Genomic DNA, 25,854 nt, shown 5'->3' with positions numbered 1-25,854 from the left:
ACTTATATTGAACTGATTCAATACTTTTATTTTAAACATAGAACTAGCGATAATCTTCAGGAAGTTGACTCTGACGCTACGTTGGTGGAGTCTCCATCAGGGACCACGAATCCCCCCTTAGAGGAAAATACGCCTGTGCTGGGGGATAGGACATCGCCCCCACCACGTCGTCGTAACAGAAAACGACGAAGTGGAGAGACTCTCGTCCATAGATGCTCATGTGCTACCCCAACTACAGCGAAGAGCAGAGGACAGTTTGGAGGACGTGTTTGGGAAAACAGTGTCTCATCATCTGAAAAGGATGCCATCTGAAATGCAACTTCGATGCCAATTGGCAGTCCTTGGAGTCCTTGACACATTCATGAACAGTCCTGCTCCGATGGAACTCTGCAATGCAATTGAGTTTCATCGGAACAGGCATGTCATGCAATTTTCCCCTATCACCACTCCACCCCCACCGCCGCCATGTGCTGCCACCTATCGTGGATATGTGCCCTCCTCCCAGCCTCAATTCAGCCAGGATCGGCACACGTTTAGTGCACCCGGACAGTTTCCTGGTGGCCAATACGCTTATCAGCAAGTGCAGCAGGGAGGGGAACAGCAAGGTGCTAATGTGGCGGGGCCTTCTACTTTTGTCGTTTTTTTTTTGGGTTATCTGACTTTTTTTTTGTTGTTTTTCTTAAATTTGTGCTTTTTTTTACTAAAAAATTTGTTGCACCAAAATACTTTGCGTTGTCTTTTTTTTTTTTTTTGCTTATTAGGTACAATACTTTTCACATGTCTTGTAACGAACGTTGTATGTATGTAGATTTCCACATTACACTTCATATTGGTCTGGATTTTAGAAAAAAAAATTGTGAACGTGTGTTATTTTTAACCAACAACCAAAATTATCATTTTCATTGTGTTTGCATTTTTATTTATTGAAAAAGTGAACATATCATAATTGTAATGAGGTATTGGTATGTATTTCTGCACACAATACCTTTTACCATTAACTTACATAACGTACAATGATATTGTGGCAGAAATACATAAGCTCGCAACCCACATCAAGGGTCCTCATTGGCTTGCGAGTCCCTAACTAATAACTCCAACCAGGATCAACTAACTACAATAAACAGTCCTGAACCAATTAAAAAATGACAACTTTCCATATCTAACTATTTTCCGCCGTGGATTACATCTATCTGCCAAGGGACCGCCCCAGTAGAGGACACAAAGTAGTCTGCATAGAATTCCCACATCAACAGTCCTGCTGCTCCGGGTCTTCCATGCAGGGTGTTGTCCACAGGGACGCAAGAATCTGCAGGTACGTCGTCCAGGTCAATGTCTAGTGTTGACTCGTGAATGCTGCAAAAATTGTGCAGAATGACGCTGGCTTGGATAACAAGCATCACATTCTGGGGATCCAATTGAAGGGGGCTCTGCAATAAACGCCATTTGTTTCTCAGGATCCCAAAGGCACATTCCGCATACCATCTCGCACGGGTGAGCCGGTAATTAAAAATGCGCCTCCGGTCATCAAGATCACGGTGGGGGAATGGCCGCAACAGATGGGGTGATAGGCCAAAACCGTCATCTGCCACCATGGCGCTGGTGGTCCTGAAGATCCAGGTAGTTATCTTGGTTCAGGAATGGAAAGCTGGTTGGAGAGAAGACGTTCACCCATTCGGGAAGCCTTGAAGATGCCAGCATCCGAGGAGCTCCCATAGGCCCCTATATCAACAATCACAAACCAGTAGTCGCTGTCAGTCAAGGCCAACAGCACCACCGAGAAAAATTGTAATATAGGGACCCAGAGTGAGGCGGCTTCTTTACATGAATGTGTTTCCCATCCAGTGCTCCCTCACAGTTGGGAAACTGTGCATATTGGTAGAAGCCCTCAGCAATCCGTAGCCAATCTTCTGCCTTGGGCTGTGGCATCACCGACGCTGCCAGATGACTTTGCAGGTCAGACGGATGATCTGCGAAATTGTTGAGCAACCCAGCAAAAACTCAAAATGCAGTGATGCAAATGAGTTGCTGGTTGCCAGAAATCTGTGAAGAAAACCCCAAAAAAAATGACTGCTGGTACAGGGGGCAGGACATCCATTTCACACGGGACAACTACGGTTATGCAGGACATGACGGGAATGGGCACAGGGTACAAGTACAGTTCTACTAACTGTCGCAGGGCATGGAAGTTGTGAAACGTCTCCGGGTGCTTCTGCAGGTCATCGTATAGGGTATGGAAATAACCCTTCCTGGGCCTTTTGGAGACAATGGGGTGAACCCAATACCTCCTCTTCCTCAACGGTTCCTCGTCCATCATAGGTCGCTGTCCAAATCGCCGCGCGACAAGCTAGTACAGCAGAGCATTATCCACACGAGTGTCTGACATCCTTGCTGTGAAATAAAAGTCAAGATCCCAAACTATCTCAGCACAGGAATCGCACACAGCTCTCACAGTGCACAAATGGCACATAAAATGGCGTTTTAGCGATCATGTGACACTTTTAAGGGGTTTGTACATGATTGTGACATCATTTTCAGCCCCCACCTTTTTTTTACGGGTCCGTAAAAACGGGTGCTAACGGGACCGTATTTACGAGCACGGGTCCGTAAATACGGGTTGAATGCGTGTGACAATGGACCCGTATTTACGCGAGTATTTACGGGAGGAAAAAAATACTGACCAAAAAGGCTGCTTTCCAGGAAAGATTTTTAATTCCGATATCTGCTATGGGTTCAAAGGGAGAGGATGTTAGACCCTTTAAGACAATATTTAGATCCCACCGGGGAGGTTTGATGGTTTACTAAGGGATAACTTATTGGCCCCAGAAAAGAATCTCTTGATCCAACGATGATTTGCTAAATCATGGTCAAAATATGAACGAAGTGCAGAAATCTGGACTTTTAGTGTAGCAGGTCTTAGCCCTTTCTCTAGACCTTCCTGTAAAAATTCTAAGATCTGAGCTATATCTGGATGGCATAAGTTAGGGATATCATCCTTGGACTAGTACAGGAATTTTTTTCCATACCTTATTATATAGAACATTGGTGACCTCTTTTCTGCCTGTCAGAAGAGTTTTAACCACTGCTTCGGATAGCCCTCTAGCTTTTAAGACTGCGCTCTCAGAAGCCAGGCTGCTAGCTGCAATTTTTGAGGGTTCTAGTGATAGATAGGGCATTGGTACAGAAGGCCCAGGAATGATGGCAGGATCAAGGGTTCTGCTATATTTAGGCTGTGAAGTAGACCATACCAAGCCCTCTTGGGCCATAGAGGAGTTACTAGGATTACCGTGAGATTTTCTTTGTGGATCTTCTGAAGGACTTTTGAATAAGAGCTATGGGGGGAAAGGCATAGGCTAGGGAGAAATGACCGTTGTGAAACAGGGTGTCTACTCCTAAACTGTAATCTCTTGGGTTTAGTGAAAAAAAAAAACTTCTACTTTGGAGTTTTGTTGATTCGCAAATAGATCTATTTTCTGGACTGCCCCACAACTGTTTGATGTGATAGAATATCTCTTCGTTTAGGCACCATTCTTGTGGACTGAGATCCTTCTGACTGAGAAAGTCTGCCTTTACATTTAGAGACCCTTTTAGATGGAGGGTAGAGATGGATTTTACATGTTGTTTTGCCCAGTTGAAGATTTGGGCTGATAGAATCTGGACGTTTTTCCTCCTTGTTCCTCCTTGATGATTCAAGTAGGCCTCTGCAGTTATGTTGTCGGAATAAATTTTTATATTTGAGCCGCCTGTAAGATGTTCTGATACCATCAATACTTCCAGAACTGCTCGGAGTTCCAGAAAGTTGGATAAGTGATGTCCCAGGTTTTGAAGCCAGACTCCCTGAAATTATGAGTGGGAGACCACTGCTTCCAAGCCTCTTTTGCTGGCGTCTGTGGTGATGGCACAGGAGAAGGATGCCAGGCTACCCCTTGATTTAAATTTCTTCAGTGTGTCCACCAATTTAGTGAATATTTCACTCCTATGGGCAATCTGATTTTCTTGTCTAAAGATCAGAGGGATCTGTCCTATTCTGAAAGGAATAACGCCTGCAACATCCTTGAGTGAGCTTGCACCCATTGGATTGCCTGAATGCATAAGGTCATGGGCCCCAGTATCGACATCTTATAGATATCTTCTGATTTTTTTCTGAAACAAGGATATCTTTTTGATTAGCACAGATTTCTTCTCTGGAGGGAGAAATGACATCTGCTGATGTGAATCCAGGAGAAAACCTAGAAATACTCTTCTGTGAGAAGGCGAGAGATTGGATTTCTTGAGGTTTATAATTCATCCTAAATTCAAGAGGGTCTGAGAAATCTGATGCTGTATGGAAAGTAGTGATGGCGTTGGAGCAACTACTAGCAGGTCGTCCAGATAAGGTATTCTATTCAATCCCTGTTTCCTGAGGAACACTATTACCTCTACCATTTCTTCGTGAATATATGGGGTGCCGAAGATATTATTAATAGAAGGGCTCTGAACTGATAATGTAGTATCTTTTGATTTTGTAGAATGGCAAATCTGAGGAATTTTTGATATTGTGGATGTACTGGGATATGGTAATAGGCGTCCTGTAGATCGAGGGTTGCGATGGAGCTGTTCTGACCTATTAGTGGGATGGATGATCTGATTGATTCCATCCTGAAACGATTATATACTATTAAGTGATTTAGTGGTTTCAGGTTTATTATAATTCGACAATCCCCACTGGTGTTTTTTGTTTTTTTTACTAGGAATAGTCGAGAATAGTGACCGTCCCCTATTTCCTGTATTGGGACTATTCATCTCTTGTAATTAATGGATTCCCTTTATCAGGGCTTGTTGCAAAGTGCTGGAGGGGAGAGAAGTGATCAATAATTTTTTGGGGGATAGGCAAAAAAACAAAACGGGATCCTGTAACAGTCTGAAATAGTGTTCAGGATCCATTGGTTTGTGGTGATCTGTTTCCACTGAGGAAGAAATCCTGACCGCTTGCCCCCCACAGGCCTGGCCTCATTGCCTATCCTGTTGTCTATTTTGATTGAAGAAAATATTTCTTCCTCTACCCCCTTTTGTGTCCTGTCTTTCCCTTTCGTCTATAGTCCTGACTGTAGCTACGAAAGGGACAAAGAGTTGTCTTTTTCTTTGTTGTTTTTTACTCTGGCAAGGTCTTGTTGGCAGCCTTTTCTAATATAGTGTCCAAGACAGGACCGAAGGCTTATTCTCCCAGGAAGGGTAAGGCACATAATTTTTGCTTTGAGAGTGGATCCCCAGTCCACATCTTAAGCCACAGAGAACGTCTGGTGGTATTTGATAAAATGCCAGCTCTGGCTGCCACATTGACTGATTCTGCTGATGCGTCCGCTAAGAATCCTGTTACTTTCTGTAGGAGTGGTAGTGAGGCTATGATATCCTCTCTAGGGGTACCTCCTTTTAAGTGGCCTAATTGGTTGAGCCATCTATGCATTGCTCTTGCCACACATGTGACGCCAATGTTAATTTGTTGAAGGGCTGCTGAGGCTTCCCATGTCTTTTTCAACAAACTGTCAGCTTTCCTATCTAAGAGATTTTTAAGCTGAGAAGAGTCTTAAAAGGGTAAAGTAGTCTTCTTACCCACTTTTGTCACCTGTAGATCTATTTTTGGCACCTCTGACCAACCTTTAATATCTTCTTCATCAAGAGGGAATCAGTCCTTTTTTTCCTGAGGCAGGGATAGCCTTTTCTCCGGGTGTGACCATTCCTCCTCTATAACAGCCTTTAGGTTTTCATGAATGGGAAAAACGAGCCATTTTTTTAGGCCTAAGCCTTGCAAACATTTCGTCATGTACAGAACGAGATTCCCGAAGCTCTTCTATGTCCATCGTTGCTGTAACAGCAGATATTAATTCGTCCGTGAATTCAGACTAAAAATAATATTTTTTACTTCCTCAATTCTCCTAAGTAACCTTCTGGTATAGAAGGAAAATAAAAGTCGCTGTCATCTGATTTTTAGTTGCAGGTGATGGTACAGAGGGCAAAAAGGTTTGAGAAAAGGAAGCCAAGGAGGTCTGAAATTCCTGCTTTACAATACCTCTAATTTCATCAATTAAAGAGGGCTGTTCTTCCCTAATAATTTTCTCTGTGCAATGTTGACAAAGAGGTTTTTTGTTAGAAGATAACTTCTTGCAACGTATCGCACATTTCCGATACTGACTCTCCCTTTTAGATTTAGAAGATAGCTCTCTGGGAGTATCCTAAAAAACATACAACAAGAATGGAAAATAAGACCCATAATATGTATAGGGTAGACAAACCCATAGCCAGATTATTTACTGGAGCTGGGAGCACGCGTGGTTCAGAACCTAGCTTAAAGGTTAGAGCCTCATCTCCTGTCATCATGGTAATAGTAGACGTCCTACCTGATCGAGATCTTCCTGTAGTCTGGCGGTGTTTAAATCCACCGCGAATACTGCGTGACGGTGGAAATCTCTCTTCCCCCCCGTTCCCTGGATTTGCCTGTCCGGAGGAAGGCCATAAAATTTCTGCTCTCCGGACCGGAAGTGCGTCACACGTACGACCAGAAGTACACGCACTCCTAGCACTCCATCTGGAGGAGTAAGATGTGCGTTCTAAAGGTGGAATGCACGCGAGAAACGAGGGTAGTCCGCAAAGAAGCCAGGCTGGGGAGCTACAGGAGGACTGGGAGCCTGCTTGTTCAGCCGTCTCAGCATTACCCGGAGGCGCAGGAGAGGTGGCACAAGACCAGAGGTCTTATCCTGGAGCTAGGGAGCAGGTAACTGAACTGAAGACTAGGCTGTAAGGAAGGAACATTTTTTGTTAAATCTTTGCTGCTACAAGAGCAGTAACCTCTTGTATGACCTAGCAGGGACAGGAAAAACACTGAGGTGGGGAGGGGCTATTTAACCTTTTGTGTGTTCCTATCCCTGTTAGGGGTGGAGATTCAACCTCTGATGTGCTGTCATGGAGGGTGTATTTCAGAGAAAAAAATATTTTGTTGTCAAATCTTAAGTCTCATAGCTTTTTTGTTTTTTCGTTAATGTAGCTGGGATCTTTTTTTGGGCAACGAGTTGCAGTTTTTATTGGTGCCATTTTGGGGTGATTACAACATTTGATAATTTTTTATTCCATTCATTCTAAGATTCTATTCACGTGATAGGGTCCGAGTGTCGGCCGATAAAAACGGCTGTTTTGCATCCGTTCTGGGCCGTGTTGGCGTTTTTAACGGCCGATTTTGAGTTTTATAGTTGGATGTATTTGATTTGTAAATTTTTTGCCACACACTTCCCTCTGTAGATAATGCAACAGCCCCCCTGTAGGTAGTGCCACACAGCCCCCTCTATGTAGTGCCACACAGCCCCCTGTATGTAGTGCCACACAGCCCCCTGTATTTAGTGCCACACAGCCCACTGTAGGTAATGCCACACAGCCCCCTGTAGATAATGCCACACAGCCTCCCGTAGGTAATGCCGCACAGCCCCCTGTAGGTAGTGCCACACAGCCCCCTGTAGGTAGTGCCACACAGCCCCCTTGCAGGTAGTGCCACACAGCCCCCTGTAGGTAATGCCACACAGCCCCCTGTAGGTAATGCCACACAGCTCCCTTGTAGATAGCGCCACACAGCCCCCTTGTAGAGAGTGCCACACAGCCCCCTGTAGGTAACGCCACACAGCCCCCTTGTAGATAGCACCACACAGCCGCCTTGTAGAGAGCGCCACACAGCCGCCTTGTAGGTAGCGCCACACAGCCGCCTTGTATGTAGTGCCACACAGCCCCCTGTAGGTAGTGCCACACAGCCCCCCCGTAGGTAGTGCCACACAGCCCCCCGTAGGTAGTGCCACACAGCCCCCCGTAGGTAATGCCACACAGCCCCCCCCCCATAGGTAATGCCACACAGCTCCCCCTGTAGGTAATGCCACATAGCCCCCCGTAGGGAATGCAACACAGCCCATATATGGACACTGAAGTCAGGGACTTCTCCTGGAGCGGAAACACTGGCCACAGGGTCGGGGATTCCGCTTCAGAAGTGCCTGACATCACTGTGTCCATATATGGACATTGAAGTCAGGCAATTCTGATGCGGAATCCCCGGCCACAGCGTTGCCGAGGCTGTGGCCGGGGATTGGGGATTCCGCTCCTACAGGGAACAAAAAAATACCCTCCTCCTCCTCACATGCACTTCGCACTGTGAGAAGGAGAGAGAGCGAGCGGAAGTCACGGCCGTCACTCGGGACACATTCCAGTGATGTCCGTGTATTACCCGGCCCCATAGACTTGGGGGCCGGGAGAACGGCCGAAAATAGAGCATGTCCCATTTTTGATGGCCGGTTTTCCCAGGCCATAAAAAAAACGGTCGTGTGAATAGCCCCATTTGGGAAACCCTGTCGTGTGATTTTGGCATAAGGTGACCAAAAAATAGCAAATCTGGTATTTTTAATTTTTTTGTAACTGTTCAGTGATTTTATTCATTTGGTTCATTACGGATGCGGCGATACCATTTTGTTTTTTTTTTACTTTTTTTTGTTTTTAGTATATCGTGATTCTGACAGTCCACTCTGAAGCCCAGAGCAGAGCTTCAAAGGAGTACAAAGATGGCAGACCTGGGGGCTTTTGTTCGGCCCCCAGGCTGCCATAGCAACCATTGTAACCGGCCGATCGTGCCGTGCGGGAGGCGATCGTGTGTTTGAGAAGGCGCTCCCTGATTTTAACACTTTAAATGCCGCGGTCGCTATTGATCGCATCATTTAAGGTGTTAAACGGGTGTTAAAGTGAACTTTGATTCCGCTCATTGCAGGGAGGTGTCGGGTAACAGCCGTCACCCGCTGTGTATGGAGCAAGCTCAGCCCGTGAGCAGGCTCCATACTTCCCCTTAACCCTCATCACGTACAGTTACGTGATTTTGCGTGAAGGGGTTAAACCTTTGGTGTACTTTTAATCTTCCAGATACATAATTATTAGGAGGCACCTATTTCACATTTAATTATTGTACATACAAAGACGTATCCATTTTTTTTGTACTTGATTCTTAATACATCCTGAATTCTTAGTGTAATGGATTAATCAATGTATTGGAAACCTTTACATTACAGATTCTGATTGAAAACGTAACAATAAAACTGAGATCTGGTAACTTTGCAGCTATAATGCTGGATTCACACGAGCATGTTACGTCCGTAATGGACGGAACGTATTTCGGCCGCAATTCCCGGACCGAACACCCTGCAGGGAGCTGGGCTCCTAGCATCATAGTTATGTACGACGCTAGGAGTCCCTGCCTCTCCGTGGAACTACTGTCCCGTACTGAAAATATGATTACAGTACGGGACAGTTGTCCTGCAGTGAGACAGGGACTCCTAGCATCGTACATAACTATAATGCTAGGAGCCCGGCTCCCTGCAGTGTGTTCGGTCCGGGACTTGCGGCCGAAATACGTTCCGTCCATTACGGATGTAACATGCTCATGTGAACCCAGCCTAAGGCTACACAGACCTTGTTGTCATTTCCTGAGATGTGGGCTTTGTCTCATGGCACGTTAACTTGTTAGCCAAGATTAGATTGTCAATAATAATTTTAAGTTATGTTGTATTAAAGTGATGCCCAATTGGTAGTGAAGGGCCAAATGTGTTGGTAAAGAACAGGTGTGAGTACCAGACAAGGTTGTGCTTTTCAAATTTTGAGTTTTATTATGCCAAGGTTTATATGATAAAAGTGGGGGACTGGGTGTAGACTAGAACACTGGACTTTGTTACTGATAGATTTTAAAGTGTTATACACCGCTTTATAGGACTGGAATCACACATTTTTCTGGCAGTTCTTGGTGCAGTTTTTTTTAGAACCAACACCAGGGTTAGATTCAGTACGAACAGTTTATACTTCTCCTTCCTGTTCGATCCACTGCTGGCTTTGGCTCAAATAGCAGCAGCAAAAACTGCATGTGTGTTTCCAGCCTGATTGCAATGTGATCATTTTCTGTTTTGTGGTTTAAAATTAAAAATACATTTTGAAATCCATTTTTAATCCTAACAGAAATTCCCAGGAAGAACTCTGAGGCAAACTTAATCTTATTGCTAAATTATAAAGTAGAAGATGAAGATATCATGCAGCACTGTTCAGGAGAAAACCTCATTACCCTTAATGTACATCCAGGACTTCTCAATACAGATCTATCATATAAATCCCCTAATCATGAGGAACCTTCTCCTGACCAATCACAGATATTTACCACAAGTACAGGTCAGAAAGTGGGTCAAAGGTTCCAATGTGGTAAACTGTTTACAAAAATCTCAGGTCATTTTACACACCAAATAACTCACACAGGGGAAAAGCCAAACTCCTGTTCAGAGTGTGGGAAGTGTTTTACAGATAAATCAAGTCTTCTTAAACATCACAGGATTCACACAGGAGAGAATCCATTTTTATGTTCAGAATGTGGGAAATGTTTTAAATATAAATCAAGTCTTGTTAAACATAAGAGAATTCATACTGGGGAGAAGCCGTATTCATGTTTAGAATGTGGGAAATGTTTTAAAGATCAATCAAATTTGGTAAGACATGAGAGAAGTCATACAGGGGAGAAACCATATTCATGTTCTGAATGTGGCAAATATTTTAAAGATAAATCAAGTCTTGTTAAACATCATAGAAGTCACACTGGGGAGAAGCCATATTCATGTGCACAATGTGGAAAATATTTCCAAAATAATTCAAATCTTGCTAGACATAAGAGAAGTCACACAGGGGACAAACCGTATGCATGTTCAGAATGTGTGAAATGTTTTAAAGATAAATCAAGTCTTGTTAGACATGAGAGAAATCACACAGGAGAGAAGCCATATTCATGTTCAGAATGTGGGAAATGTTTTACAAATAAATCAAGTCTTGTTAGACATAAGAGAAGTCACACAGGAGAGAAACCATTTTCATGTTCAGAATGTGGGAAATGTTTTAAAGATAGATCAGGTCTTGCTAAACATCAGAAAATTCACATAGTAAAAAAGTCATATTCATGTTCAAAATTAGGGGAATTTTTTAAAGTGTAACTAAACTTTATTAAATCATTTGATATGTCATCGTGGCATGTCAGAAGTTTTGATTGGTGAGGGTCCAAACCCTTTGCCGATGCCCCGTGCAGTGTCACGTGTATATATAAAGTTGGCAGCCTGTAACGTGGTTTAATGAGTGCAGTGCTTCTTCATTGTAAGCAGCACTGCACTTTCATCTTCGCCGAGGCTTTGAGAGCCCTGGAATACACCGCTCTGTTGATAGCACCACACACACTCCACCTAAGCTCCCTCTAGGAGCGGAATCCCCGGCCAGAGCGCTCTGGCCTGGGGATTCCTTTCCTAGAGGGAGCCCCCAACGTCTCTCCATCCCCGCTGTAGAGAGTGCCAATGCCCTGTATATAGCGACAACACTAGAGGGAGCTTAGGTGGCACTATCTGTGGGGGGGGCTATGGTACTATCTGCAGGGGGGGCTCTGGTGCTATCTGCAGGGAGTGGCTCTGTCTACAGGGGTGGTTGCTCTATCTGCAGGGTGGGATGACGCTATCTGCAGGGTGGGATGACGCTATCTGCAGGGTGGGATAGCACTATCTGCAGGGTGGGATGGCGCTATCTGCAGGGGGGATGATGTTATCTGCAGGGGGTAGTGCTATCTGCAGGGGGTGATGTGCTGTCTACAGGGGGGGTGCAATATACAGAGCTGGAACGGCTTATATATATCTATACACACAAAATATAGATAAATATATTTAAAAAATTACAAAAAAAGTGTTTAGTCCTTTGTCTGCTCATAATAAAAAATAACATGGAATTAATTAAACTGATCCTAGAAAACGAAAGCCTCATAAGTCTTGTAAAAAAAAAAAAAAAAAATTGTTGATATTTAAAGCGGTTACAAAGATATTATCATTTAAAGAGGCTCTGTCACCAGATTTTGCAACCCCTATCTCCTATTGCAGCAGATCGGCGCTGCAATGTAGATAAGAGTAAAGTTTTTTTTTTTTTCAAAAACGAGCATTTTTTGGCCAAGTTATGACCATTTTTATATTTATGCAAATGAGGCTTTAAGTACAACTGGGCGTGTTTAAAGTTATGTACAAGTGGGCATGTATTGTGTATGTACATCTGGCCGTTTTTACTTCTTTTACTAGCTGGGCGTTGTGAATAGAATCAGCATCATCCACTTCTTTCCGTTAACACCCAGCTTCTGGCAGTGCACAGACACAGAGTGTTCTCGAGAGATCACGCTGTGACGTCACTTCCTGCCCCAGGTCCTGCATCGTGTCGGACGAGCGAGGACACATCGGCACCAGGCGACAGAGGCTACAGTTGATTCTGCAGCAGCATCGGTGTTTGCAGGTAAATCGATGTAGCCTCTGTCGCCTGGTGCCGATGTGTCCTCGCTCGTCCGACACGATGCAGGACCTGGGGCAGGAAGTGACGTCACAGCATGATCTCTCGAGAACACGCTGTGTGTCTGTGCACTGCCAGAAGCTGGGTGTTAACGGAAAGAAGTGGATGATGCTGATTCGTCAGCATTATACACTTCTATTCACAACGCCCAGCTAGTAAAACAAGTAAAAACGCCCAGATGTACACACACAATACACGCCCACTTGGACTTCACTTTAAACACGCCCAGTTGTACTTAAGAAAGCCTCATTTGCATAAATATAAAAATGGTCATAACTTGGCCAAAAATGCTCGTTTTTGAAAAAAAACAAAACGTTACTCTTATCTACATTGCAGCGCCGATCTGCTGCAATAGGAGATAGGGTTTGCAAAATCTGGTGACAGAGCCTCTTTAAAGAAGTGCATATCGAAAATGGGAATTTTGACCTGGACACAGGGGCATCAATGTCCCTTGGTCATGAAGATGTTAAACATCAGAAAATTTACACAGGTGACTCCATTTTCATGTTACAAATGTGTGAAATGTTTGACAAATAACCCACTTCTCATTATACATGAGAGAAGTAACACAGGACAGAAACCATATTTAAGTTCAGAATGTGGGAAATGTTTTACAGATTTATTGTATCTTGGTAAGCATGAGAGAATTCACACAGGAGAAAAGCCATTTTCATCTTTAGAATTTGGGAAATAAAATCATCTTCCAGTTCCCAAGAAGCAACAATCCTCTTCTCTCCCACTTTTCCTATTGTTCACTTTCAGCATTTGACAATGACAGATGATGTTTTGGCTCTTCTCTTCTTCTCGCCCTAGTCAACTAGCTAAATATTTAGTCCATCTCGGCCTCCTCTTTTAACCCTTTAAAGAGGATCTGTCACCAGATTTTACAATACAAACTGCATACACTATTAAATAGATCTCTCAAACCTGATGAAGCTGGTGGAGTATATACATGATGTAATCTCAATCTTCATTTACCTAGAGCTGGCAGGCTCCTATCAGTCTCCCTCCTCCCCTGCACCTACTTCCTACCTCTCTGACCGCTTGTTCGGTGTACCATTCGCGTTTTCTACTTCCTCTCCTCTTCCCCTTGCTATTGGGGTTCCTCAGCGATCAGTCCTAGGTCCTCTCCTGTTTTCCTTTTACACAGCCCCTATTGGACAAAATTATCAGCAGCTTTGGCTTCCCGTATTATCTCTACACTGATGATACCCAATTCTATACCTCTTCCCAAGACGTCATCCCTGCTCTAATATAGATGACCAGTGATTGTCTGTTCACTGTCTTAAAACATCATGTCCTTTCTGTCTGGTATTCAATCACTTGCACATTCATGTCACCTGTACCTCGAAACCATCTCCAGAATCCTCCCTTTTCTTAATGTTGAAAGAGAAATCTTTTATTGTTGCTCTGATTTATTCTTACCTTGACTACAGTAACTAAATACTAATCGGTCTTCCCCTCCCCAATGCTGAATGTAGCAGCCAGGCTCCTCTTTCTTACCAACCGCTACACAAATGTCCCTATTCTGTGCTAGTTTCTGCACTGAACCACTAACCCAATGCCTCTACCCTGCGCCAGTCACTGCACTGGTTACCCATTCACTTTTAATACAACTCAAACATATTACTTTGACCCAGAATGGTCTCCACAGTGCTGCAACTTTTTACATATTTGTCATCACCATTGACCTTTGACTAAGAACCTCCATAATTCGAACCTCCCACAACTGTCTCCAAGACTTTTCAAATGCACCAATTCTCTGGTATGCTCTGCCTCGGAAAATTAGATTAATTCCCAACACCAATAGTTTTAAGTGTGCCCTTAAAAACACATTTTTAGGCAGACTTCTCTCAATCCCTTATCTGTTTCCGTTCCTTTACCCCCCTCCCTAATACATTAATCCTCAAAACCTTATTCCCTCTTTCAAAAGTATCCCCCACGCTCCTTGCACCCTAATATGCTTCATATCTGTGCATACAGAGATACTGACTGGTCATCAAATTTTATGTAGACTACCCAATGGCTGGACCATTGTACAAAACAAGCACTTCTTACATTTTGTACACTGCTATTTTCTCTTAGATTGTAAGCTCTTGCGAGCAGGGCCCTCACTCCTCTTGTTTGAATTGTTAACTACTTTGTCACTGTGTAATGTCTGATATTGTTTGTGAATGTTCTCTCTCATTTGTAAACTGCTGCAGAATACGTTTGCACTATGTAAATAAAATGTATTATTCCCTCTAAAATTTTGGATAATGTTCATAGCCGATGTTAATGACAGTGTTGTGTCTCCCAAGAATAATAACATATCGTCGGTGTAAAGCACCACTTAAACATCCTAAATGTCATATCGAAAACCCATAACATCTGGGGATGTCTGTATTAAAGGTGCAAGTGGATCAAGAACTAGGGCAAATAGGAGTGGGGAAAGGTGAGAGCCTTGTCTTGTTCCTCTTTCCAACAGAAATGGATCAGCGAGAGAGAGAGACATTTGTCTGCACCTGGGCTCTAGGGACACATGCTGGAAGTCCAAATCTCATTTCTAGCAGGACCTTCCATAGGTATACCTATTCAATGCTATCAAATGCTTTTGCAGCTTCAAGAGATAGCACTGTTCTATTCCCAGTTTTGGATGCGGTAATCTGCGAATTTGGAGAGATTTAGTAGGTTTATAGCCGTTGATGGTCTCAGGCATAAACCCAGTTTAATCTCGGTGGATGACTAAAGTTATTATCCAGGACAGCCTCATGGTCCACAACTTTTGCAAACATTTTTATATTCGTTCTGATTAGGGATATTGGCCTTTGAGAATCTGAAAGTGAGAGGTCCTTTTCTAGTTTGGTGAGGTCAACTATTATAACCTTAATCAAAATGAGAAGCAAGCCACCTTAAAAAACCTCCTATAGTTTGGTAACCAAAATGTGGGAGAAGAAAGTCTCCGAATGTCCGATAGTAGACCATCCACCCAGATCACAATCGTTAGTCATAGCTCCAATAGCTGCAGTTAGTCCTTAAAGAGTAATGGGTAGCTCTAATAAATTCATTCTCTTTAGACAATCTAGGCAAGGTTTTACCCTGCAATATCATTATTATTAATGGTTAGCCTTGACTTAAATAGTGCAGATGTGGAGGGCACCTTAGAACTATCGTCCCTCTTTAACGAGATGATATGAGATATATCCTTTTGGGCCTGTACTATTGTGGCAAGGACATGTCCCACGCCCTCACTCTCCTCATATTACCTTTGCTGAGTAAAAAAGCATTTGTGTTCAGCCACTTCCAGATAATGGGATTGGAGAAAGCTTCCACCGATTTCCGTAAATTTGTATCGGAGGTTTCAGTAGTGTTATTTACATTCTGTCTCCTCTACTCTAGATTGTAACACTTGCCCCATTTGTTTGGTTTTGGATTCAACAGTGTATAACTCCTTAATAATCACACCCTGCAAATAAACCTTCATGGTGTCACAAAATATCATAGCAGAGGTCGATCTTACGTTAATGTTCGTCCTCCTGCAGTGGATTTATAATCTCAGGAGCAGACAATATTTTGAGCCTATAGGGATTGAGCTTCCATAAATAAGTCTAGGGGATACACTGTTATCTAATGCCAATTCTACCAAGAGAGGTAAGTGATTAGAAATAGTTTGAGTCAGGTATTTTTCATCATTCATTAAAGGAAGCATAGATGGAGAAACCGTGGCCACGTCTATTATAGATCGCGATCTACTAGATTAACAAGAGTATTGTCTCATCGGTGGAGAATGTTGTCTCCATATATCTACTAGTGCCAGTTCCTGTAGAAGTGTACCGAAGCTCGTGGGTGTGCGGTACATTCCAGCAGGTGGTGTAGGTTGTGTTTTTAAAGCGGGTTCTCTATACATATTAAAATCACTTTTAAGCTGACAGAGAAAAATAATCATAACTTTTCTAATAATATTCTTATGCTACATATACACTCCTCAACATTTAAATTGCAATACCAAGAAGGGCAAGTCTTAAGGTTATGCAAATCGAGGAAGAAGCAGGTGTCGCAAAGATCTGCAAATTATCACATTTTCAAGCACCTTTTCACAGGAATTAAAGGTGACATTTACAAATGTAATATTTTTTTGCAGAAATTAATTTTTAATCAAATTTTTTTATAACACAAAGTTTTACCAGAGAAAAGCAACTCAATATTTATTGCCCATGTTCTGCAGTATTAGGAAATATCCCACATGTGGCCCTAGCGTACTACTGGACTGAAGCAGTGGCCTCAGAAGCAAAGAAGTACCTAGAGGATTTTGGGGCCTTATTTTTATTACAATATATTTTAGACACCATGTCAGGTTTGCAGTGCCAAAACAGTGGAAATCCCCCAAAAGTGACCCCATTTGGGAAACTACACACCTCAAGGAAATTATCTAGGGGTATAGTGAGCGTTTTGAACCCACAGGTTTTTAGCAGAAATTATTGGAAGTAGGCCCTGAAAATAGAAATCTACATTTTTTCAAAGAAAATGTAGGTTTAGCTAATTTTTCTAATTTCCACAAGGACTGAAGGAGAAAAAGCACCACAAAATCTGTAAAGCAATTTCTCCCGAGTTAAACAATACCCCACATATTAAACGGCTGTTTGAACACACGGCAGGGCTCAGAAGGGAAAAAGCGCTATTTTGCTTTTGGAGATCACATTTAGCAGGAATGGTTTGCGGAGGGCATGTCGCATTTGCAAAGCCCCTGAGGGGACAAAACAATGAAAATGCCCAAAAAGTGACTCCATATAGGAAACTACTCGTCTTGAGGAATTAATCTAGGGGTGTAGTAAGCATTATGACCCCAGAGGTGTTTCATAGAATTTATTAGAATTGGGCAGTGAAAATAAAAACAATCCCTTTTTCTTCAATAAGACATAGCTTTAGCTCAAAATTTTTAATTTTCTCAACAAATAAAGGAAAAAAAGAACCCAACATTTGTAAAGCAATTTCTCCCGAGTACAACAATACCCCATATGTGGTCATAAACTGCTGTTTGGGCACACGGCAGGGCTCAGAAGGGAAGGAGCGCCATTTGGAGTGCAGATTTTGCTGGATTGGTTTCTGGGCGCCTGTGGGACCAAAACAGTGGAAACTCCCCAGAAGTGACCACATTTTGGAAACTACACCCCTCAATGCATTCAGAGAATGTTGCAGAGTGAAAATGGGATTTTTTCTATAGATATGCCAATATGTGGTGCCCAGCTTGTGCCACCATAACAAGACGGCTCTCTAATTATTATGCGGTGTTCCCCGATTTTAGAAACACCCTACATGTGACCCTAATCTTTTGCCTGAACATTCGACCAAGCTCAGGAATGAAAGCGTACCATGTAAAATTGAGGCCTAATTTGGCGATTTACAAAGTATTGGTTCACAATTGCAGAGGCTCAGATGTGAAATAATAAAAACAAAGTGACCCCATTTTGGAAACTACACTCCTCAAGGCATTTATTAAAGGGTGTAGTGAGCATTTTCACCCCACAGGTATTTTCCATAAATGAATGCGCTGCGGATGGTGCATATTAAAAATTTATATTTTTCCCTAGATATGCCATTTCAGTGGCAAATATGTCGTGCCCAGCTTATGCCACTAAAGACACACACCCCAAAAATTGTTAAAAGTTATCTCCCGGGTGTGGCGATGCCATATATGTTGAAGAAACTTCTGTTTGGGCACGCTGTAGGGTTCAGAGGAGAGGGAGCGCCATTTGGCTTTTGGAGAGCGGATTTTACTTGGTAGTAGATTTGTTTGAGTATTGCTGGTGTTTCCATTTATAATGTGGGGGTACATGTAAGCTGGGCAGAGTACATCAGGGGCATAGTCAGGTGGCATAATAATGGGGTAAAAAAAACAATAAAATGATCCATAGATGTGTGTTAGGCATCATTTACACGAGCTTAATATACGCGCGTGCTTTTCACTCGTATCGTACCCACCTATATTAGGCTATGGGGCAGTGCAGACAGTGCGTGAATTTTGCGCAGCGCGAGTGCGTTGCGTAAAACTCACGACATGTCCTTTCTTTGTGCGCTGTTCGCGCATCACGCACCCATTTGAAGTCAATGTGTGCGTGAAAACCACGCATGCCGCACGGAAGCACTTCCGTGCGAACTGCGTGATTCTCGCAACAGCTGTCAAACTCTGAATGTAAATAGAAAAGCATCACGTGCTTTTCTGTTTACAAACATCCAAACAGAGTGTCAAAATGATGGCGGCTGCGAGAAAATCTCGCAGCCGCGCATCATACACTGATGATACACGCGGCTGTTAAGTGCCTTTTGCGCACACAAAACGCTGCGTTTTTTGCGTGTGCAAAACGCACACGCTCGTGTAAATCAGGCCTTACGCTGTGAAGCAATCCTTTCTGCACAGGCCAGTGTCGCACTGATATTTGGCGTCCTTTCTTATGCCCCTTTTGGTCCACACCTTTGCCGTTTAGGGAATTTTGCTGGGAAGTGTTGTTCTGGTATAATACGGGCACCGTCGCTTCCAGCAGATATGTTTGGGCCCTCCCCTTCCTGGTTCCCTAATTTTAGGGCCTTCATAAATCGCCTCTTGAAACCGAAGAAATGTTCCCCTCGGGCTGCACAACTGCATGTTTTTTATTTCCTGACTTATTGGAGCCTTAACTAATTTTATTTTTTCATAGACTTAGTGGTATGAGGGCTTTTTTTTTTGTGGGAAGGGCTGTAGTTATTATTGGTACCATTTTGCGGTACATGCGACTTTTTGATCACCTTTTATCCTATTTTGTGGGGGGCCAGGTAACCAAAAAGCCGCAATTCTGGCATCGTTTTTTTAGGGTTTTTTTATACAGCGTTCACCACGCGTTATAAATTACATGTTACCTTTATTCTCCGATTCCGACGATACATATTTTATAGTACTTTTTTATGTTTTACAACGTTTTGCACAATAAAATTACTTTTGTAAAAAGAATGTATTTTTTCTGTCGCCAAGTTGTGAGAACCATAACTTTTTAACTTTTTTGTCGACGGAGCTGTATGAGGGCTTGTTTTTTGCGAGGCGAGCTATAGTTTTTAAAGGTACCATTTTTGGATACGTGCGACTTTTTGATCACTTTTTACTCCAATATTTGTAGGGCAAAAGTGTCCAAAAAACAAACTCTGGTATAAGTTTTTTTTTTTCTAATACATTGCGCTACCTACGTAGTGCAATGTTTTAGATCTGTCCGTTATTAACTGACGGCAAGCCGATTAGGCTTCGCCTCCCGGCGGGGCCTAATCGGCTTCTGTAATGGCAGAGCAGGAGGCCATTGGGTTCCCTTTTGCCATAGAAGCAGTCGCCAGTCCTGATTGCCTGTCAGGGCTGGCGATCTGCTAGCAACCGCTAAGATGCAGCGATCCGGGGGGCGTGGCCAGGCACTGATGTGAGCGGTCGCACGGAACTTCGGCTCTGACCAGAGACCCCTATTATTTATCCTGCGGAGGAATTACTGTGGCCACCATTCCTTATAACTTGCGGAGGAAGGGTAAGAGACCCACAAGGAGCAAAATGGGTCCGTCAAAAGCGACAGGAGCTGCGGAGAAGTTGAAGGAGTTTGCCCGGGGTGCGGACCAAGATGGCGCCCGCGGCGAGTCCTCACAGCATGGAGCAGAGGGGCCGGCAAAAGTTTCTGGAGGGCAGTCGGAGTCACTCCCTGCGGCTGAGGTAACAGCACAGCTTGGACTGACATTGCAGCAAGTATCGGAGACGCTGCTGGCGGCGATATTAGAGACCAAGACCTCGGTCACAACAAAAATAGAGGAGGTTAAGGTGGATGTGGGGCAGGATTTGCACAACTTGAGGGACCGAGTCGCACATGCTGAAACCAGGTTGTCGGATCTGGAGGACCGTACAGCTAATATACCCCACACACTTCGGGACCTCTCTGGGAAGGTGGATTTATGGCGCCAGAAAGCGGATGATTTGGAGAACAGGCTGAGGAGGAACAACCTTCGCATCATAGGCCTACCAGAACGAGCAGAAGGATCCCGCCCGGACGAGTTTACAGGGAAATGGCTGAGAGATATGTTTCCAGATACGGTGTTTTCGCAGGCTTTTGCGGTGGAAAGAGCGCACAGGGTTCCGGCGAGGCCGCCACCACCCCCTGGAGCGAACCCTCGACCATTCCTGGCGAGATTGTTAAATTGTAAGGACCGGGATCTGGTCCTGCAGGCAGCCAGACGCAAGGGGGCTATTAAAGTGGATAATGTCACGGTGTCGATTTTCCCCGATTTCTCTCCGGAACTACAACGTCAACGCGCATCGTTTGTGATGATTAAACGAAAGCTGCGAGACCGACAAATTCCATATTCTATGGCTTATCCGGCCCGCTTGAGAGTCGTCGATGGAGATCGAGCGGTATTTTTCGCCAACCCTGAGGAGGCGGATGAATGGTTGCTGAGGAATAAGAGGTCGCCTAGAAGATGAAGATTTTCTTGGGGACTTAAGCGCGGGAATGGTGAATATGTATCCTGAATGGTCATTTGCTGTCTTGCATGTGGGGAGAGGTTATACATGGGGGAGACAATGTTTAAAGTTTCCTTTCATAATGCTTTATCTTCCTGTAATATGCCTATAAGGGGGTCCGGAGTTCAGAATGGTTCCAGATCATATACTACTCTTGTTACGATATGTGATTGTAGTAGGTTACCGAAGTGTTAATAGGGGGATTCTGACCAACGGGTTGTTGTTCCTCTAATTCTGTGGCACAGTAAAGCACAATATAGGGGGGAATCTGCTGGAGTATGCAGTCTGATTTGTGATTCCACTGTGTATATTCCTTAGCGGTGGAAGCTACCCCTTTCATATATAGTATATAGCTCTTGAGCTCCTGTTGAGCTCCTGATGGCAAACTGGGTTTTTATGTGGTTTATGTTTTTGATCTCTGTTTTACACTGTCAGACAACGAGTACCTTACATTTTGAGAGCTGCATATCAGGGAATGGCACTACCTAGGGAGAGGGGGAGGGGGGAGATGGAAGGGATGTTATCAGTACATAGAGAGTTTTCTAAGTATGGCGTCACTTAAGTTCTTGTCCTGGAATGTGAGGGGCATGGGGACTCCAAGGAAACGGAATATGATTTTCTCTGTGCTTAAGAAAGTGAACCCACATATAATTTGTCTTCAGGAGACGCATCTGACAGCAGACACAGTACAGTTTTTATGTAAGCCCTGGATTCAGTGGAGTAAACACACTGTTAGAACTTCTGCCTCTAGAGGGGTAGCTCTATTAATACATAGAACTCTTAGGTGGGAAGTGATGCATACCAGAATTGATCCTGAGGGGAGATACATATTTGTGCATGCCAACATTAATTCCACACCTTATGTCGTAATGGGGATATATAACCCACCGCCAGGGTCTCTGGCACTACTTAGGGAGGCGGTTTCCTTTGCTTCCGCATATCAAGAAGCCAGAGTGATCCTCCTAGGAGACCTGAACCTTATAATGGATCAGTCTATTGATCAGTTCCTGTTGAGGGGAGAGGGTGACGCAAGACAAGGGGTCTCCCCATTAGCCTCATTAATGGAGGAGATAGGCTGGGTAGATCTATGGAGAGTTAGTCATATGGGACTTCGTGAATTCACATGTCACACACCACAATTTGATGCATTGTATCGTATAGATTATATTTTTGGCACGTCCTCTGTATATAATTCTATGGAAAGCATTGAACATCTCCCCAGAGCAATTTCTGATCACAGTCCGATTCTCCTGCAAATGTCACTACCGGAGGTGGGTAGGAGGGGGGCCCTTAAAATTCACCCGTTTTGGCTCCAATTAATCAAACCAAACGATAGGATCCCAGATCAGCTAGATGTCTTTCTTGAAGCACATAGGCAGGAGCAGAATGGGTTACTACGATGGGATACGCTGAAAGCGTATTTGAGAGGCTGCCTGAAATCATCAATATCATTTGTGAAGCGCTCCTCGGCCCAAAGGGAAAAGGATTTGGCGGGAAAGTGTGGAGAATTGGAGGCCGCGTTTGTGGGTGATCCCTCCCCACAAAACAGGGAGGCTTGGCTCTCGGTGGGGAGAGAATCTTTTAGTACTGCAGGAGAAGGCGGACCGTAGAATCTTCTTCACTGGCCAATCCTTTTTTGAATTGGGTAACCAATCCGGCAAACTCTTGGCTCATGTGGTGAGACAGAATACCATGTCTCCTCCAGTGTTGAACATTCGAAATGCTCAGAATGTTTTGGTCCATACCTCCCAGGAGATAGTGGCTCAATTTGCAGACTTCTATAAGAACTTATATACGTCTAGGGCTGGGCACTCAATGGAAGAGTTGGGGAAATATTTGGATGACATGCAGTTTCCACAGTTGTCGGAGGAGGGGTGTGAGTTACTCGAGTCCCCCTTCACAGTGGAGGAGATTTCTGAGTGTATATTGGATATGACTAAGGGTAAGGCCTCGGGCCCGGATGGGATTCCTCTGGAAGTATATATTCAATACATTGAGGTTATGTCAGCCCAACTTCTTTCTCTATTTGAGGTGTGCTTATTGGCGGGTGACCTGGCGGATTCTATGAAAGAAACTACCATAGTAGTTATTCTAAAACCAGGCAAGAACCCAGAGGATTGTGGTTCTTACCGCCCCATATCACTGCTTAACATAGACTATAAGATACTGACTAAATTAATGGCCAATAGACTAGCGCGGGTCATCAATGATGTCATACACTCTGATCAGACCGGTTTTTGTACCAGGGAAATCCACTTCGGATAGTATTCGTAGAGCTCAGGTGGTTACTCAGATGGGGTGGTGGGAGCAGCAGGATTGGGCGCTGGCATCCTTGAATGCAGCCAAGGCATTTGACTCTGTAGAGTGGACATACCTATGTGAGGTGCTCAGGAAATTTGGGTTCGGGACTACCTTTATCAAATGGATTACAATCATATATAAAGAGCCTCGAGCCTCGGTAGTGGATTTTGTCCCCCTCCTTTTTGCTTCATAGGGGTACGAGACAGTGGTGCCCATTGTCCCCCCTATTGTTCGCACTTGCCATAGAGCCCCTGGCTATAGGGATTCGAAGAGATATGGCCTTTCAGGGCATTCGGATCGGACCGCGAGAAGACCGCATAGGACTTTACGCTGACGATATGCTGCTGTTCCTGGCCAACCCGAATGCCTCATTACCTAGGGCTATGAGATTGATGGAGGTATTTAGCAGTTTTTCAGGCCTGCATGTTAACTGGAGTAAGTCCTATCTCATGCCTCTCCATTCTAACAATTGTGGGTGGGGCTCACATTTTCAGGGTCTACAAGTGGTGCATAGTTTTAAATACCTGGGAGTTTGGATATCTAGGGATAGTTCACACTCATACGATATAAATGTGTACCCCCTACTTTCATATTTGAAAGATAAATTTGCAGTCTGGAAATCACTCCCCTTATCAGTGGCGGGTAGAATTAACCTAATTAAAATGGTAGTGCTACCTAAATTGCTATATGTCTTGGAACACGTGGACACAATGGTTCCTAAAAAGTTCTTTAATTTGGTCAACTCTATGTTTACTCCATTTATCTGGGGAAAGAATAGACATAAGCTCAAAATAGACACTCTGCAGAGGCCCAAACAGAGGGCGGGAGCGGCCCTACCGGATGTGTTTTTGTACTATTTGGCACGTCAACTTCGATATATTAGGCTGTGGATGTTGGATGATCCAATGCCGAACATCATCTAGCACATTTTCTCAGAGTACCTAACTTATGGTCCGTTTTAGAACCACATGATTTTAGCCCTAAGCATACGTTACCGTTGATTAAACTGGCGAAGCAGGTGTGGGCTCATGCAAAATCACTGTTGAAATTTAAAGATACGGTAGCTGAGTTGCCGCTGTGGTCCAACCATGGGTTACCTCACTTTTTGGGATTTCAGGATCATGCATTCTGGGAGGGTTGAGAGGTGACACAAATGAAACATTTGAGTACTGGAGATGGACACGCGTTATCAGCAAGGGAGATACAAGATACATTCCAGGTGCCAGAGAGGGATACATTTAGATGTGTACAGCTGCACCACGCTCTCAGGGCCCAATTCAGACACGCTCAGACTTTGATATCTTCTCTACCCCTTATAGGGGTGCTTCGAACACAAGGCCCGCGGGGCCTGATATCAGTAGTCTACACGTTCCTGCTGTCTCAAAGGTTAGCACACGCGGGTTGTGCGGTGGAACTTAGATGGAAGGGGCTGATTCCGAACCTGACTGAGGAGGATTGGCTTGATGCAATGTCTTCACATCTTGCGGTTTCACCAGTGGCTAATAATAAAATGACGCAGCTATATATTATCCATAGATGTTATATAACTCCTACCAGGCTATTGCATATGGGCAGATCTTCCTCGGCTAGTTGTAAAAGATGCCGGCATGGTCGGGCAGACTTTGACCATATGGTGTGGCACTGCCCGGTAATAGCTAAATTCTGGAGAGGGGTCACGGACTTTCTCTCATCAGTAACAGGTAAACGAGTCCCCTGTGAGCCGGGGCTATGTTTCTTGGGTCTGTTCCCACCGAACTCCTGGACACACTATGAAGGTATATTTTTACGGGAGACCCTGTTCATGGCCAGGAAGGCTATTGCACTTCGTTGGATGGGAGATCTTCACCCAACGGTTCCACAATGGAAATCACTGCTCAACTCAGTAATACCTTACGCTAATCTAGTATACAAACATCGGGGATCTCCGTATAAATTTCTGGAAGTGTGGGGTAGTTGGTGCACATCGCCTCTTGCATCGTTTAATTTAGGTGACCTCAGGTCCTCCCTAAACAGTCTGGGGGTTTAATTGAGTAAGCAGGGTCGGGGTAGCGGGCCCTAACTGGGGGGGGAGGTTCGATAGGGGGTTGGACGAGATCAGTCCTGGATTGTACAACTATTTATAACAGGGTTGTATATATTTGCATTGCTTTTGTTCCTATAAATGTAATGGTTATACTGCGTAACATACCGGAAACGGATGTACCAAATCTTATTCACTGTGTAAAGGAGATCGATGTTGTTTGTATGGTTATGTTACATTGAAATAATGGGTTTCTTGCATGTCACCCAAAATGTTATGTTTATCATACCTTGTGCACTGTATTTTTTCAATAAAATGAGTTTAAAAAAAAAGATGCAGCGATCCATCTTACCGACGGCTACAGAAGCCAATCAGGCTCCGCCGCCGGGCGGGTTCTGACCAGCTTCCATGCTAGGCAAACCGGGAGGCCAGTATTAGGCCTCCGGTTGCCATTGCAGCCACCGGTACCCTGGCAATTTCATTGCTGATGGGCTGCAAACACCTTAAATGCAGCGATCACGTTTGAGCGCTGCATTTAAGGGGTTAATGGCAGGGATCAAAGCTAATTTCGGTCCCCGCCATTACAGCCGGATGTCAGCTGTAAGATACCGCTGACATCCGGCGATGATGGCTCCGGCTCAGCTTCTGAGACGGT

At 44.1% G+C, this 25,854-nt stretch overlaps 1 protein-coding gene across 1 annotated transcript in view; it reads left to right on the top strand.

Annotated features, from left to right (window-relative positions):
* Positions 1-25,854, top strand: part of LOC142656549 (uncharacterized) — a 106,993-nt gene that overhangs the window by 48,977 nt on the left and 32,162 nt on the right. Inside the window, exon 9 of the mRNA XM_075831513.1 lies at positions 9,997-10,203. Coding sequence (XP_075687628.1) covers positions 9,997-10,203 — 207 coding nt within the window. The remainder of the gene's footprint in view (positions 1-9,996; positions 10,204-25,854) is intronic.

Source organism: Rhinoderma darwinii, chromosome 1, assembly GCF_050947455.1.
Source record: "Rhinoderma darwinii isolate aRhiDar2 chromosome 1, aRhiDar2.hap1, whole genome shotgun sequence".
Lineage (NCBI taxonomy): Eukaryota > Metazoa > Chordata > Amphibia > Anura > Rhinodermatidae > Rhinoderma > Rhinoderma darwinii.
Note: the sequence above shows the minus strand (reverse complement) of the source record. Positions and strands in the feature narration are given on the sequence as shown.